An 18,107-nucleotide genomic window follows, 5' to 3' on the forward strand; every position below is an offset into this window, starting at 1 on the left:
AAGACAGTGGCTTACCATGGCAGCATGCAAGGTGAATTCTGTTGCCCCGACCTGCGTCTGTGATCTCTAGCAGCAAAGCCACAGGCACTCAATATTAAGAGGCAAAATGCGACCTTGCACAGAAATCACATGTGCTATGTAATGTGAATAGTATACACCGTGAAAGAGTATAAGCATTGTTCTGAAAAATGTATCTTTTAAAAAAATTCTCTCCTTTTTTCACTCCCTCCAGCAGGTGCAAATGTTTCAAGCCTCCCTCCTCCTTCCCGAAGGCTATCCCAGATAAGGCGTCGTAAAAAAAAAACGAGAGAAGAGATGTTTTCCGAAATCATGCAATCCACCAGGAATGAAAGAGCTCATCTGAATGAGTGGAAGGAGACGGTTTGCAAGTATAGGAAAGAAGCCAGTGACCGTGAGGACAGGAGGGACCAACGTGAGGACATGAGGGACCAACGTGAGGACATGAGGGACCAACGTGAGGACAGAAGGGACCAACGTGAGGAGAGGAGAGACGCTCGAGATGAGAGGTGGCGGCAGGAAGATCAGAGGAGTCGGGAAGCAACGCTGGGGCTGCTGCGTGAGCAAACAGACATGCTCCGGCGTCTGGTGGAGCTTCAGGAACGGCTGCTGGAGAACCGAGTGCCGCTACAGCCCCTGTATAACCCCCCTACCTCCTCACCATGTTCCATAGCCTCCACACCCAGACGTGTAAGAACACGGGGGGGGAGGCTCCATACACCCTCCCATTCCACCCCAGTGGACAGCCCAAGCAAAAGGCTGCCATTTTTTTAACCTTTTTTTACTGGGCTTTTCCTTCCCGCTGATCCTCCTCCCAAACCCCACTCAGGTTCTGTGCCGCTACAGCCCCTGTATAACCCCCCTACCTCCTCACCATTTTCCATAGCCTCCCCACCCAGATGTGTAAGAACACGGGGGGGGAGGCTCCGTACACCCTCCCATTCCACCCCAGTGGACAGCCCAAGCAAAAGGCTGCCATTTTCTTAACCTTTTTTTACTGGGCTTTTCCTTCCCGCTGATCCTCCTCCCAAACCCCACTCAGGTTCTCTCCCTCTTTTTATAATCAATTCATAAAGAATAAATGATTTTTAAACAATGGTGACTTTATTTCCTTTGAAAGCAAGCTGGGGGAAGGGGGAGGGTGGGTTCCTTACAGAGAATGAGTCAATAAAGGGGGCGGGTTTTCAGGAAGGATAAACAAACATAAATTTCACACTGTAGCCTGGCCAGTCATGAAACTGGTTTTCAAAGCTTCCCTAATGCGCAGCGCTTCATCGTGTGCTCTTCTAATCGCCCTGGTGTCTGGCTGCGAGTAATCAGCAGCCAGGCGATTTGCCTCAGCCTCCCACCCTGCCATAAAGGTCTCCCCCTTGCTCTCACAGAGATTGTGAAGCACACAGCAAGCAGTAATAACAATGGGGATATTGGTTTGGCTGAGGTCTGAGCGAGTCAATAAGGATCGCCAGTGACCTTTTAAACGGCCAAATGCACATTCTACCACCATTCTGCACTTGCTCAGCCTGTAGTTGAACAACTCCTGACTCCTGTCCAGGCTGCCTGTGTATGGCTTCATGAGCCATGGCATTAAGGGGTAGGCTGGGTCCCCAAGAATAACAATTGGCATTTCAACATCCCCCACGGTTATTTTCTGGTCCGGAAAGTAAGTCCCTTGCTGCAGCCGTTTAAACAGATTGGTGTTCCTGAAGACGCGAGCGTCATGAACCCTTCCCGGCCAGCCCACATGGATGTTGGTGAAACGTCCCTTGTGATCCACAAGTGCTTGCAGCACCATTGAGAAGTACCCCTTGCGGTTTATGTACTGGGTACCCTGGTGCTCCGGTGCCAAGATAGGAATATGGGTTCCATCTATTGCCCCACCACAGTTAGGGAATCCCATTGCAGCAAAGCCATCCACTATGACCTGCACATTTCCCAGAGTCACTACCTTTCGTAGCAGCACCTCCGTGATTGCTTTGGCTACTTGCATCACAGCAGCCCCCACAGTAGATTTGCCCACTCCAAATTGATTCCCGACTGACCGGTAGCTGTCTGGCGTTGCAAGCTTCCACAGGGCTATCGCCACTCGCTTCTCAACTGTGAGGGCTGCTCTCATCTTGGTATTCTGGCGCTTCAGGGCAGGGGAAAGCAAGTCACAAAGTTCCATGAAAGTGCCCTTACGCATGCGAAAGTTTCTCAGCCACTGGGAATCGTCCCACACCTGCAACACTATGCGGTCCCACCAGTCTGTGCTTGTTTCCCGGGCCCAGAATCGGCGTTCAAAGCCTATAACCTGGCCCATTAACATCATAATCTCCAAAGCACCGGGGCCCGCGGTCTCAGAGAATTCTGTGTCCGTGTCCATGTCCTCATCACGCTGGTCGCTGCGCTGCAATCGCCGCCTCCTCCTCCTCCTCGCCTCTTTTTTCTGGTCCTGTGTAAGCATAAACTCCACGAGAAAGCGCGAGGTGTTTATAATGTTCAAGACTGCGTTCTGGAGCACAACGGGATCCATGCTTGATGCAGAATGGAGTCTGCAGAGTTCACTCAGGAAAAAAGGCGCGAAATGGTTGTCTGCCGTTGCTTTCAGGGAGGGAGGGGGAGGCTGTACCCAGAACTACCTGCGACAATGTTTTTTGCCCCATCATGCACTGGGGTCTCAACCCAGAATTCCAAGGGGGGTGGAGACTGCGGGAACTATGGGATAGCTATGTAAAAGCTACCCACAATGCAACGCTCTGGAAATCGATGCTACTATGGTAGCTTGGACGCACACCACCGAATTAATGGTGCCTAGTGTGGCCGAATACATTCGAATTTATAAAATCGGTTTCCTAAATTCGAATTATATAAATTCGAATTAATCCTGTAGTGTAGACATACCCTTGAATATGTTGTGCACTACATTCCCTGTGCGGGTTAGCATCAGCCACCTGCTGGGTGTATTCGGTAAGGCACATTTCTTTTATATTCCTTAGAAAGACAGACAGACAGATAGACGTGCTCTCTCTCTCTCTCTCTCACACACACACACACACACTCACATACAGCGTTAACATATGGTTAAGATTGCTACCGCAAGTAGAAAAGGTGTTTAAAACATATTAAGAACATTTACAGTTAGTAAAACCCAAGGGTGAAATGTATGGAAATGATTTTGATAGACAGTCTAATACCCTTGCATTTCTCCGGTGTCCTATGTGTCTGGTTACTCTAAGTCAAGCCGTATGTACTTTAGTTAGGGTGACCAGATGTGCTGATTTTATAGGGACAGTCCCAATATTTGGGGCTTTTTCGTATATAGACTCCTATTATCCCCCACCCCCTGTCCCGATTTTTCACACTTGCTATCTGGTCACCCTAACTTTAGTAGAACTAGCAGCAGGGCAGCACAAACCAGCCAACTAGGATTCCATCACAGTATGCAGCCAGTCACTCCAGAGTTGCTTGCTCCCTGCCTGCCTGCCTACCTACTTACCTACCTACCTGGCCCGGCCCCGCTCACCATGTCCCCATGCAGCCCTGGGGGAGTGGGGGGGCGGCACAGGGCTCTGCATGCTGCCCTTGCCACGCCTCCAGGTACCTCCCTTGAAGCTCCCATTGGCAGCAGTTCCCCGTTCCCAGCCAATGGGAGCTGCGGGGGGCGGTGCCTGGAGCAACCCCTCCCTCCCCCGGGGCCCGAGAGACGTGGTGCGGTGCCGGCCGCTTCTGAGAGGGCATTAGGGTGTTCCTGGGCACACCCAGCACACCCCGTGCGCATGCCTATGCTTTGAAAGGTAACCCCACAGAAGAATCCACTTCAAAGGTTCACTGGACTATAAAAGAAAGGGGCAGAGAACCCCAGGTTCTCCCTCTTTCACCTAAGAAAACAAAGGCACCAGCACTTTTGGGCTTCTGGGAGAAATCCTGACCAAGGAAAGGGTGAGTCACCATCTTGCTTGAAGACTGTGGTGAGAAAGGCCATCTTAAACAAAGCCTTGAACCAAAACTAGCTTAAGTTTTAGACTTTTAGATGCATGTTTTCATTTTATTTGATTGTACCATTTCTAACTTTATCTCTTATACCTGAATTCACTTCAAATCCTCTCTGCTTTTGTTAATAAGCTTGTTTATTTTTTTTTATATAAAAACACACTGCTGTGTTTAAACTGAACTGTTTGGTAACTCCAGTTAAAGTAACTAACTGTTGAATATTGATTCCTTACAGAGGCAACGGACCTCTAATATCTGAACTGCCCAGGAGAGGACTGGACAGTGCAGAACACACATTTTGGGGGAAATTGGAGACTGGGAGTGTGTTGGAGTCACCCTGCAAGTAGTAACCAAGGCTGCTGGAAGCCAGAGTGTGATTGGTGTGTTGCCGACAGGCTGCTGGGGTCAGAGCTGCCGGGGCAGGGCTGTAGCTATACACAGACACTCAGGGTGTGACTGCATGCTGGTAGGCTGTTTTTGACTAGCCCAAGTTCAGAGCTACAATAGCAAAGCATTGTGAGGCATCCAAGGTTGTGTGGCAGGTGATGACACAACCCCCACTGCTCTGGATTGCACCTCGGAATGTGACAGTGGGCTAGTGAATTTGAATTGTTTGCACAGCAGTAGTTGTAGGGAAAATGCCAGCAATATCTACAGTTAGGACTTCAGTGTCACAGGGCCGCCCAGAGGATTCAGGGGGCCTGGGGCAAAGCAATTTCGGGGGCCCCTTCCATAAAAAAAAGTTGCAATACTATAGAATGCTATATTCTTGTGAGGGCCCCTGCAGGGCCTCCCCCCCCCCCCCCCGGGCGGCCCTGCAGTGTCATCATTATTGGTCATAGATGTTGTGTTGGTGAGAAGATCAGGCAGTGCCATATCGCTCGTGTGGTCTCTTGATGGCCACATTCATTCTGAGAACCCAGGTCAGTTGTTAGTCCCAATGTGTGTCTCCTGGAGGCATAACACCTGACAGTTATAGTCAGTGCACATTTTGGCTATAAAGTCCTGTTTGGCACCCGAGAGCCCTTCAACTGATATTATTGTCAATGCCAGGCCTAATGAGGAGCTTTTTGAATGACACTGATGACTGCATCAATCTTCAGGTACAGGTAGTCAGTTATACTGATGAGGCAGCAGGATTTGCAGATTCAGAGAATCTGGCAGGGGCTGCAACAAACGCTCCTGCTATGACTCTGGTTTATCTAGGTTATATAAATTTATTTAAAACTCTTGTTTTCACACAATCATGTTGTTTTAACTTATTCAGAGATTGGACCCAGGTCATGGGACCACATCCGCATCTGGGAAAATGATGCAACCCCATGTGTACTTTAAAAAAATAAACAGCTATAGAGCCCAGAGGCCCCAATCAAGATCAGGGCCCTGCTGTGCTGATCCCTGAACAAAATTATACAATGACATAATCAGTGGAATCACTAGTTTACATACTGTTACCCCTTTTTGACCCAGTGGTTAGCCAGTTTTGGTGGTCTAGCAGATTGTTCCATTTGGAGGAGAAATTGTTGGTGGAGTCAGGTATTAAGTGAACCCATTGCTGCCCCATTGAAGGGGAAACTGAGGCAGGCCTCAGCAGAGTCACACTGGGCCAGAAGGTACAGGGCGGGCATGATCTTTTACACTTGGGAAGATAACATTACTTAATTCACATTTGAAAGCTTATCTTCACAGCTAGGAGGAATAGAACTTCACTTTTTAAAAAAAAGAACAGGAAATGAGAGGGGAGAAAAGAGCAGAGGAAACTTTAAAAGTTTTGCTGGTATTGCTATTTCAGTTAGGAGTGTGAAAAAAATCACTTCTCTAACTGATGGAGCTATGTTTGTGAAAGCTCTAGTGTAGACACAGATATACTGGCAAAAAAGTCCTTTTGCCAGTATAGCTTATGTCATTTGGGGAGCTTGTATAAGCTATACTGGCAAAGAAAAGTTTTGCCAATAGAGCCTGCATCTCCACTAGCAGAATAGTGTATAGCTATACCAGCAAACACTTTCTAGTGTAGGCAAGGCCTAAGTTTGTGCAGAATCTGACTATGCCACTCAAGTCTCATAAATGCAACAACCAGACAAGCCTGTCAGATGGGTACAAGGGTGGGCAGTAGAAGCTGACATTATTACATACATTTGAGTAGGTCTCAGATTCCATCCACAATGGAACCTGTGGGCTTACCACAAAGGAACTTTCCAGTGGCACTAGGTAATCCAGTACACTAGGAGCTTGAAAGTCTGCAAAGCAGGGGTATCATAGCACCTATATGCATCATGAGGGTGATAAAAAAGCCATTAAGCAAATTATGTATCTGCATAGATCTAAAGCCACAGAACCGGACATTGAAAAGATTCCAGTATCTGCCCAAAACTGATGAAAACTTGCCAGAACTTTCCAAAGCCAGAATCTTTATTGTTTGAGATGTAAAGAATGGGTTTTTGGCATCTGTGATATTCCAGGGTGCAATCCAGACAAGTGAGGGGCTGCATCATCACTGCCCTGCAATCTGGAGTGTCTTGCAATGCCTTGCTGCTGTAGCTCCCAACCTGGACTGTTCACAAACAACCACCAGCATGCAGGTCACACCCAAATGTGTTTATTTAAAGCCACAGCTCTGCCCCAGCAGTTCTGAACCCAGCAGCCTGTCAGCACACACCAGAAACACTCTGGCTTCCAGCAGCCTTGGTTACCATTTACAGGGTGACCCCAACACACTCCCACTCCCAAATTGTTCCCCAAAAATGTATGTTCTGCACTGTCCAGCTCTCTGCTGGACAGTCCGTTCCTCTAGGGGAATCATATACAACAGCTTAACACCTTAAATGACATTACCCAAACCATTCACAATACTGGATTGATTTTGATTAAAGAATAAAATAAGTTAGGTTTTAAGTGAGTTCAAGTAATGAGGTATAAAAGTCAGAAATGGTTCCAAGGAAAACAGAGATAAAACTCTTTCTACTGCCTAACCTAACAAACTACACTTGATTCAAAGTAAAGTCCTTACCGCTTCCTTCTAACACATTATTGACCAAGCTTTCAGATCAGGCCTCCTTCCCTAAAGTGCAGCACTGCGTTTTTTTGTCTTCTTAGGTACTAACCTCACATACAATGTTGCTACATATATTTCACTATGATAAGCTTGAGCAGCGAGTTATTAGCTTTTAAATGATACCTTAGAAGGCATATTTTGCACAAAGATTATTACAGTCAGGGCCAGCTCCAGGCTGGTGACACAGTGCTAGCAGTTTTGACAATAGAAAATATTGGCCTGTTTCGAACTAAATTAAGTCTAGAACCACACTCTTTAATTTAAATAAAAAAACAAACAGAACAAATGAATGAGATTTCTTTTTGTCTTCCTCAAGAATGGAGAAGGTTGTTGCTTGTCTATACAGAAGGCCTAACGCGCTTTATAGGCTGATTTGCTTCCCCTGGGCTGGAAGTGGCGCTACCCATTTTGCAAAATGGGGCAAACTCTTTGACAACTCAATAGAAGGTCAGTAATTTTTGTGTATGACAAGTACAATTTAATAACGATGGGCCATCTTGACAGGATACTAACATGCAGAGTAGTAAGATCTTAAACAGAATATTCTCAGCCCTGGTAAAGAGAGCTGAGTTATCTTTCTAATAATGTTCTTCCCATGGCTCCCTCCTGCAAAGTGCTTAATACCTCCATTGGGATGTTGAGTTCCCTCAACTCCTATGCCACCGCAAAGCAGGTCCCAAGTTCCTGGGTTCAAAACATGAATATATCTACCTTCAATTAAATTTCTTTCTCAAAGCTAAAACAGGCTTGACTCTTTTAGAAACAGATCTGTTAAATGGGTCAGCAATACAGTAACATGTTTGGTTATAGTTAAAAAAATGTACATGCAGCAAAAATGCTCAAAAAGGATATTTAAAAATTCATTTCAGTATGCTGGGAAGCTACAGACCCTTTTCCTGTGCAGAATGAATTGAAGTTAGCTAAACTTCTCTGCATGATTCTACATTCCCTGTATCAAAACCAATGTCACACAATGGCTTTGTAACAGTAAAATGGCATTTAGTTACAGAGTGAAGTAATTCCCATGGCTATCACGTTGTATCAGCTCTGGAAAAGGTTCATACTTGCACTTTTTGAAGGGGAGAAGCCATGGCTATTTTCCAGACCTTTCACAAAGAAAAGAGAATAATCTGGCATTACACGAGAGCATTAGCATTGAAATAAAACCAGTCCCCTAAACTCTGAATACCTCCAGTGAATTGCTGTGCCAGTCACATCCAATTTCCCTTGAAGTAAAAAAAAGTCTTCTGTTTAGACGGAAATACGTCCAGAAAAGCTACTGGGAGAGGGGGGCCTCAGAACAATTGCCACTACTGTTGAGTAAAATTCAGAGAGCAGCATGCGCTTTCAGAACTGTCTTAACTTTGCTCAAAAAAGTTATAAAAGGCCTGACCCTATATTTTTGTCCTGCTACCTATTGTATTATGTGGTGGCTTATTTTAAGTACAATACTTTTTTCTTCTTGGTGTGTGTGACCGCCCCTGCTTCCATGTGACCTTTGAAGGACACGTCCTATGAAAAGGAGAATGAAAAAAACAGTAACATATTTTTACAATTTAACCCATTGTTCATTTGCCCAATACAACAGTGGGGTAAAAATCCAGGGATGGTCCTTTGAAGACCAAGCTTCTGAAAGGAATATACAACCATGTCAATAAATATCACGATTCCAAGTTCTACTATGGGTAATAAGTGAAAAGCCTTCAAAGAAAAAAAGATTGCAGTAAAGGGTGTGCAAAAGAGTTACCAATAGAGTTTAGGATTCTAGCGAGACGGTATTTTATAGAGAACATTCATACTAGTTATTCTTCAACTAAAATGCTGATTATTATTTATATTACAATAATACCTAGAAGCCCCACCTAAGATCAGGGGCCCATGTGCTAGGGTGCTGTCAAGACTCCTAGTAAGAGACAGTCCCTGCCCCAAAGATCTTACTATCCAAATAAACTGGACAAATAATAGTTGGGAATAAAAATATTAATACCAAGCTCTTGAGTGAAGCCCATGCTGCCCTTTACATTTCGACCACAGAGTTAAAACTTCACCTAATCATTATCATCACTAATGTAAAAACCTTCCTTTATGTAACTGGCTGTTAATATTTGCTTTATGCAGAATAAATAAAAACTGTGTGGTTAATTTCTGTTTTGGTAATCTAAAGGAATGAATTTTAGAGTGACCTGAAATGACTATAATTTTCTTTTCCCCTCTAGTGTATTCTGTAAGGCTTCCTGGAAGAGGCTCTCGTGCTAATGAACCTTTTGCAAAAGACATGAAAACTATTGTTAATGACATTACTAGTGTTTTGCTTCAAGACTTGCAAGAGAAACCTTTTGCATTTTTTGGTCACAGGTAAAAAAATCTTTTTAAATATGTGGCAAAGGAGCCTAAAATCTGTGGCTGGATACTTAGGCTTTATCTACACTGGCACTTTTGTTCTTAAAACTTTTGTCAAGCGAGGGTGTGAAAAAACAACAAAAGTTTACCGACGAAAAGCACCGGTGTGGACAGCGCTTTGTCGGCGGGAGCCACGCTCCCAGCGATGAAACTACCGCCCCTCGTCGGAGGTGGTTTTATTTTGATAAATATCAGGTACGCAGTGCACCTTACAACGGCGTAGCTACAGCGGCACACCTGCGCCCTTGTAAGGTGCACAGCGTAGACAGTGACTTAGCTCTTTCCCCCAAGGCAGAGTGCTGGACTGGCTGAAACAGAATCATAGGGTAGATCTACACTACAAGTGTTACAGCAGCACATTTGTAGACACTAGAGCTATGAAAGAGTTTTTTCCATTGTGACTGATATTCAATTTGTGATCCACTATAACCCCCAGATCCTTTTCTGGAGTACTACCATCTAGCCAGTTATTTTCTATTATGTATTAGTTCAATATCCTGTTGTTGAAACTAAGTATTGTGCTTAGTTATTACCTAGACTCTGACCTCCCTTTTTTTTATAAGGAATGGTGGCTAAACTGAGTCTACTTCATGAGCATATGCCTGGAAGGAGACTATTTGATATATACCAATCCAGTTGGGGCTGTGGTATAGCCAAGTGGTATGTAGTGTCTGCCATTTCTGTGAAACAGTCTGATATTACCAGTAGAAAAATCTGCTGAGTACTTTTGAAACCATCAACTGCAAGGAGCTGTTTGTCCTACTAGGATTGTTCCAGAGTAGATCTACTTGCAGATGTGGAGCTTGGGTGATTACACACCTATCCTGAAATCACTTCTATATGGATTCTAGTGGTGATCATGTGTCATCTTTGTTGTTCAGTGTACAAGTGGAGCCACTCAGAGAACTGATATGATACCCACCCTGAGATATCTGCAGTATGCCCAGATCTACATGACTGTGTCCCTGCAACAGAGCAGTGCCTTTCCTGCCTAGCTGAGTTTGCAAGGATGGATGTGGGACAGGTGGATGAGGCTCAGTGCAGATAAGACTGAGCTATTGCTTCTGGATAGTGGAAAACTTCTGGGGCATATTTCTTCCTTAGTAGCTCTCCTCTCTCTTAATGGGATTTACAGAACTGGATTCATGATTGAGCAGTCAGTTATGACCATAAGTGGAATATGGAGGCCCAAGTGGCTTTTTCCATTTTCAAAATATTGGAAGTTTACTTGTTCTGAATGGAGATCTCTCCATAGTAATCCACACCTTTGTATTTTGAATTGCTTTGGGATATCCTTGGGATATCCTTGAAAGCCAACTGTCAGCTAGTATATATTACAGAGCTTATGCCTGTCAAAGCACGTATAACATAAAGCCTTCACTAATAAATGACCAGTCTCTGGGCTGCACAGTGTTTGGCCTTATCACCGAGATTGACATGTGAAACAAACAGAATTGGAACTGCTCACTGTCTCACCCTGCAGGCCAGATCCTCTGCTGGTGTACATCGGCACAGTTCCATTGAGGCAGAGTACTTTCAGTCAACAACCTGTCTGTAGAATGCCTGCCACACTACATGCCAAAGTACATCAGTGGCACTGATGTGGGGGGATAAGTTATGCCACTTCTGAGATCTGTTTGCTTATGGCCATGATCTCTCTCTGGTATTTATATGGCCCCCTCATTGTAGAACTTCATAATCTTTATTGTATTCAACCTCACAATACCCCCGTGAGTCAGGGAAGTGCTACTAGCCCCATTTTACAGAGGGGGAATGAACACACAGAGAGACTAAATGACTAGGTCAAGGTCATGATGTAAGTCTGTGGCAGAGCAGGGACTTGCGCTCAGGCTAAGCTAGTGCCGTAACCACTGGACCATCCTTTCTCTGTTGCTTTTTTGAAATTCTTGTTGTTTATGTATATCGGTCAGGGTTAGAACCTTTCAGGTACAGATACCTTCTAAATAAGTGTATTAGTGTAATAATCATTACTTAGATTATGACTGTTTACTCCTAATAGTAATGTTGCTGCTTACACTAATAATGGAAGAGCAAATGGCTTTTGAAGGTTACTTAGTTTTCAAGGAATATTCAAAACATTCATTCATACTGAAAGCAAAGTGGAACAGTGAAAGAAGCAAAAGTGCTGTACTAGGTCTGATCTGCAATCTGATTTCTCTTTTACATGTGAATTGACTAACATCATTACTCTTTAAAGTTACTTCTCGTAATTAGAGACCTATAACACACTGCTCCAAGGTACCATTTTATGGTTTCTAAGAATGTTTACCACAGTAATTGCACCTTACTAGAGTTGGGATTCTAACTGTGTTTAAATGTGTCCTGCAAGATACGTTTAGTCAGATTAATTTGACTTCTCTTTTAAATGCAGTTTTGGATCATATGTTAGTTTTGCAGTTGCAGTACACTTGAAAAAAAAATATGGACTACAACCAGAGCATCTTTTTATATCAAGTGCAGGTGCCCCACATGTAAGTGATATAATCTTTGATAATATGAAATAAAATAGTATTTATACTAATAGTTGTTTAGCTATACAACTATCATGTATAAATTACTTGCTTTGGTCTTCCAAAGTGCAGCTGACTCTACCCTAGCATGCAGAATTCAGTAAAGTCTATAGAGAAAAGACAACCACTGCACATGAGGATTCATGCATATATATTCCATTATCTGTGGGGAGCTTAAATTGAGGTTGTTAGAGCATCTCACATTACCTGTTATGGTGATGCACTTACTAGTCAGATAGGCATCCAGGCAAAACCCAGCATACCCTTCCTCCCAGAAATGGAAGTATACATCACCCTCCTAACACATAGCACCCTCTCCTGGACCTCCTGCTCAGTCCTTGGTACCTTTGCCCTCTCCTTAATTCCCAACCCCATTCTTTGGTGGCTTTGCCTCTTTCCTCACCACTCCTGAGTTCCTGGTGGTTCTGCCACTCTTCTCAGGGGACCAGCAGGGATTTGGCTATTTTCCCCATGCTGCTGCTTCTCACGCACCACCTACTGCACCTCCCTCCAGGCCATTTAGAAACAGTGTTTTTGGATGTCATCTCATCCCTCCATGAAAACAATGTTTCCTGCAAGGTTTCTGGGCCCATGGGTCCCTCAAGCACCACTGCAGCTGGATTTATGTCCACAGTTCTGCTTCGCTTTCTGATAAAGACATTATTTTGGTAGTTTGGTTTCAGCATTTAGAATAAAAAATTCACACCAAAAATTGAATAGCTTTTATACTTGTCTCCCTCACAAGCTACATTTTCAGAAACTATTGTCTAGCAGCAAGAGACAGACACAAAGCTTTAGCAATGCCTTTTGTTATAGTCCACTGAATAACCGGTACAGCATGTTCTATAGATGTGTTAGGGCAGCCTCTTTTCCACTCCAAGATTATCATCTCTATAAAGATTGTGACTTCTGAAACCAACCAGCCTCTAAATCATAATGCAACTATTATATTGGGGACAGGGGAAAACACTACAGGTTAGATGTTCTTTAAGCTTCTTTCCTAAGACTTAAATTTTTTAGGGACAGTTGTTTACAGTGTATTTTATGAAACACCTAATATATTTTATATGATGCTTTCAGACACCATATTGTTATCCTATCCACACCATAAAAGACCAAGACGAAGAAGAAATTATCAAAGTGATACAGTCTCTTGGAGGTACTCCTCCTGACTTTCTGCAGAACAAAAATATTATGAAAGACTTCATTCCTGCATTAAAAGCAGATGTTGCAGTTGTTCAGGCCTTTCTGTAAGTACTACAGTTTTACAGTATATTCTGAGACTAGGACTATTCATTCATAGTCTAAAATAGAACATTCACCTGTACTGAGACCTATCACACAAGGCTCTCCCATTTTTGTCCCTGAATCTTTGTTTCCATGATAAAAGCATTTGTGTAACAGAAACAACAGCATAATTAAAGATCCAGCCTAGAATCTTAAAGGTAGAACAACTCCTTCTCCTTCAGTTCTTCCCCATCCCATTTATAGTAAGTAAATAGCAGGTTGCATTCTGTACTAAAGAGTACATTGGCAAAGTGTTTTATTATGTTTTAGAGGGGGAAGAAAAAGATATTTTGTGTTTGGAGGGGGAACCTAGAGTGGAAAGATTCAAGTTCTCCTTTATATTCACAGCTCTGAGGAACTGGTAATGGATGGTCTCTCTTGTGACCTTACATGCTTTGGTGGGTCTGAAGATTTGCCATATGATTTAGAAGGTAACTAGTAGCGTGCTTTGCCTTTAATATTTAGCTATACTTCTGTTGAATCAGATTAATGAGCAGCTCTGTCCATAATCTCATTTTAATTGATATGGAAATATGAAGGATTCTTGCAGTATATGAGCCAGAATGATTCATAAGGAATTAGAAAGATTTAAATAATCTTGAAACAAGTTATGTAAAACAATTACACAAGCTTTACATATTTAATTCTCTTTCAGCATGGAAGGATGTAACAAATGGAGATACCAGTATTCACAAGCTTCCTGGAGGACACTTTTATCTGCTGGACCCTGCTAATGAAATTTTCATGGCAGACCATATGACAAAATGTATAGAAACTGTTGATCTCTGAGTATATGTCTTTATTTTGCTGGGAGAGGGGTCAAAGATTAGTCCAAAGCAGTAAATAATATAAAACATTTTCTATACAACTTTACAACTACCACAGTGGCAAGGTAAGCAACTTTCTGTAGCAACAGGGCTAACAGTTGATGTATTAATACAGGTACATCCTACAGCCAAAGGTTTCTCCAGGATATAATTTATGATGATACGTAGGAAAATTCTGATTCTTAAAAATAAACAGCGAGTACATTAATTTGCTTCCCTGTGGTGGTTAGAGTTTGGGGCTGGTGGGAGGATGGTAGGCTAAAAGCATTGCAAAGGTAGTATGTCGGGCTTCAGTGGCTTCCCTCTGCCTTTACCATAGCTTAATCTGGCCCAATAAAGCATCTAAGCAAGAATAAGCTCTGTGGGGGTGGAAGGGACCCAAAGTTATTTCCATTTAAAATGTAGTTTTTCTACACCCGCATTTCTATGACTGTAATAGGACTGGTCTACACTGGGGGGGGGAATCGATCTAAGATACGCAACTTCAGCTACGAGAATAGCATAGCTGAAGTCGACATATCTTAGATCGAATTAAAATTACTTACTTCACGTCCTTGCGGTGCGGCTTCGTTGACTCCGCTTTCGCCTCTCGCCATGGTGGAGTTCCGGAGTCGACGGCAGAGCGATCGGGGATCGATTTATCGCGTCTACACTACACGCGATAAATCGATCCCCGATAGATCGATCGCTACCCGCCGATCCGGCGGGTAGTGTAGACATACCCTAACAGAAGGGAGATATATTTGCGCAAGTATATTTATCCATTATTGGATCCAGGAAGTAACTAATGTTTCCTTTAAATCGGCACTCTTTGAGACCTCATTAGCCTGACTCAGCTATCTTAAAAACTACTCTTCTTTTTCTTTCTTTTTAAATCCCCCTCCCTGTATCCCATTACATCTTTTGGGGAAAAAAGACAGGTAAGTAGTTTTGTCTTCAGAATTTACTTTGGCTGGATAGGAAAAGGAATGTGATCTTTCTGCCTCCTCAAAAAAAGGGAAAAAGAAGAGACCGTTTAAAACCCTAAATAAATCTTGTAGGTAAAAATGTATTTAAAATAAGTACAGTTAGTGTCTTAAGAAGTACAGTGCATGTGTAAATACTCCCTTGTAGGTAATTAACTCACGTTGGTAAATCTTAGTGTCAAACTAAACACGAAAATGTTAGTTTTGCATTTTTTTCCTCAAAAGAGTTAGTTCATTAGCTACTGAAAAGTTAATGAATTATTTATGGGAATTATTGTGGAGTATTTTAGATCCCATATTTTTCTATCATCTCTCTTGCTTTAGAAATATAGGCAGTCATGGCGTCCTGCTTTGATAAACCTGCAAAGGAAAATAGTAGTCATTACCTTTCCTTATTTGGTATTCTATAACATTGATTACTTAGTGTAAACGTAATGGTAAAAACACCTTTTTTAAGGTTCCATGCTTCCCATTTGGCTTTGGCTTTCAGATCTAGCATTCCTGGACACTCTGCCGGAAAAAAAACAAAAAATTCCACAAACATTTGTTGGTTGTTATTATACCATTTTACCTAAAGAGTGTTTAGTTTAAGTAAAATTACAGAATTAAATGTGTGTGTCGTGGTGGTGGTGGGGTTATGCACACACACACACACACACACACATATAAAGTACCAGTATCAATGTCTCCAACAGTAGTTTGTTTGTAGAGTCCATATAGTTCCTTCAGCTCATCATCGCTTGGCCTCGTTTTTAATTTTTTTACATCTTCTGCAGCACTGTCGAAATCAGCCTGAAAAGGGGGGGGGGGGGAGGGGAATCAAACAATGGAGTATTAGACATTTTAATCCCTATGTTGTGTGCTTTAGGCTTTGTAGCATCCTCATAAATTTACTAATTGCTTCCCTGTCATCAGTGATACATAAAGGTAAATGCCTCTCAATACTTCCCTAATCAAATTATACTTGGCCAGAAATTTGGCCAGCTTGGCTGATAAATCAGCACTGTTAAAAGAAGCCAACACTCTCCTCCCAAATACATATTTTTACAGCTAAATAATTGGAGCCATATACAGCCTAAGTGGTGAAATGGAATGTCACAGGTATGATCATGCAAGCTGCTTATAAATTCTATGAACTATAGGTCGTTCATATCCAGAGTCTGAGTTGAGGGCAGGGATGCAGAGGAACTACCATGATGGTGGTTGAAGCTTCCCCTGGGGGAGGCTAGCTCCCACTTCCGCCTGCGGCCCCACCCAACGCTCCACCCCCGCTCTGCTCCAGGCCCCATCTCCATTTGGCCCCCCTCCCCACTCGGCTCCCCCTGCCACTGATTACTGCCTTCTCCTTTCCTCCACCCTCTTCCCCTACGAGCTCCTCCCCCCCACTACGCCCCACATCCCTCCTCTTCTCCATGCCCCCCCTCCACCGCGAGGCCCCCACTGCTCACAAGGAAGTGGTGAGCAGCGGGGGCTTCGTAGGGGGTGGAGTGCAGGAGAGGAGGGACTCAGCCAGGCAGCGGCGGGCAGTGTGGGCCTCGGGGAAGGGGCAGATCAGGGACGGAAAGAGGCGGAGCGCAGGCGGGGCCACCATGGCCCAGGTGTCCGGTGGCAGGGCAGCAGCGTCTGCACCAGGGGAGGCTTAGCCTCCTCTGGCCTATTATACCCCCAGCTTATGGAAACTGCATCCAAGAAGTAGTCCCTGGAGCTGTAAAGCCCTTTGAAAAGATGCTGAGTACACTCCCACTTTGTTTTCAATTCTCTGCTGCCAGTGCAACTGTGTGTGCATGCATGGCAGTGGTGACGAAACTGTATATGGGGGGCTAATGCAACAGTCAGTCTAACTGATGCATCACCCTTATATGCCAGAAGTGCAAGGACACATTGTAGCTACCCATTACATGAACACAAAGGGGGCGATTTGGGTTTGAAAGTCTCTTTTCATCTTAATCACACTGAGCTAGCTGCTCTCTGTCCCTATGTTACTGGTCCCAGTCAAGTCCTTAGTGCAGAGTTCTCTACCCTTTTCCAAAACCATCTACATATCTTTCTGTGACCTCAGAGCTTCTGGTTCTTTTGCACTGGGTTAGCCCTGAAGTCCAGCTAATGTAATTCACAGTCTGTTAGTTTCAATGATTTGTAAACCAAATACATAACTCTATATAACGATGCAAAATTACTACATGCATTTTTTTGAAAGTTTCATCCAAAGTTTGCTATATTTGCAAGAATGACATTGTAAAACACTGTATGGTATATGTTATACATATGTTTAGTATTTGTAAATTAAAATGTATTCCTACAAGTTTGTGCTATAATATGCTATGTATTCAATAAAGTCACACGGTGTTCCTTTAGCTGTCAATTTGACTTCTGTGGCTTGGTCTCATCAGCAGGGATTGGGGAGTTGCCTTATCATTCTACCCAAGCAGGATGCAACCATCTTCTCCATACTGGGTGTCGACTCTTATTATTCAGGTGAGAACTTCTCTTGCAATGGGAGAAGTCAGCCCCACCCTCATATTTTAGAACTCACCCTAGCACGTATCTGTGTCTTAACCCTGAAACCGTCCTGGGCGAGTGACTGTACTGGCTGGAACAGGCCCCAGAAGTAAACAACTAAGGAGCAACATCTGATGTTTTGTGCTTTTACTGTCACCTACTTGAGTGTTCTGTACTGCAGTCCCCACATGAGCAAGGACTAAAAGAAACACAGATCACTGTGGCTAAAAATGAGGGGTAGGGAAATAGAAAAGAATTAATGAGAGGCTGGATTCTTGTCCCATTCTTTCCTTTCAAAGGACCCATCATGCGATCACAAAACTGAGCGCTCATCAACTTAACGACGCATCAGCTGATGCTAGCACATTCAGGCAGTAACATCATGTAGAAATATGCAAGGACAGTTAGGTAGCTGCATTGCAGTGTTTGTCCACAGAGGCCTGGCCCCTTTCCACCTAGAGAGTTAATCGCTGCTTCCTGAGGTGGAAAGAACTTTTGATTTTTTTCTGGAAATGGATTTCTGGATGGATGGACTCCAAGAGGACAGAGTTCATCT

General features: G+C 43.5%; 2 protein-coding genes across 2 annotated transcripts; one reads left to right on the plus strand and one right to left on the minus strand.

Moving 5' to 3' along the window:
* Positions 1-7,359: 7,359 nt before the first annotated feature.
* OLAH (oleoyl-ACP hydrolase) lies at positions 7,360-14,049 on the plus strand. Its single transcript, XM_065400157.1, has 6 exons — positions 7,360-7,489; positions 9,259-9,397; positions 11,835-11,934; positions 13,054-13,223; positions 13,609-13,691; positions 13,916-14,049. The coding sequence occupies exons 1-6, from the start codon at positions 7,360-7,362 to the stop codon at positions 14,047-14,049; spliced, it is 756 nt and encodes a 251-aa protein (XP_065256229.1).
* A 1,289-nt stretch (positions 14,050-15,338) lies between these two features.
* ACBD7 (acyl-CoA binding domain containing 7) lies at positions 15,339-15,894 on the minus strand. Its single transcript, XM_065399607.1, is given in 4 exon segments — positions 15,339-15,412; positions 15,500-15,562; positions 15,727-15,858; positions 15,861-15,894. Coding segments are annotated over 4 exon segments (303 nt in total).
* Positions 15,895-18,107: the final 2,213 nt, after the last annotated feature.

The sequence above is a fragment of the Emys orbicularis genome, chromosome 2 (genome assembly GCF_028017835.1).
Source record: "Emys orbicularis isolate rEmyOrb1 chromosome 2, rEmyOrb1.hap1, whole genome shotgun sequence".
Taxonomy (NCBI): Eukaryota; Metazoa; Chordata; order Testudines; family Emydidae; genus Emys; species Emys orbicularis.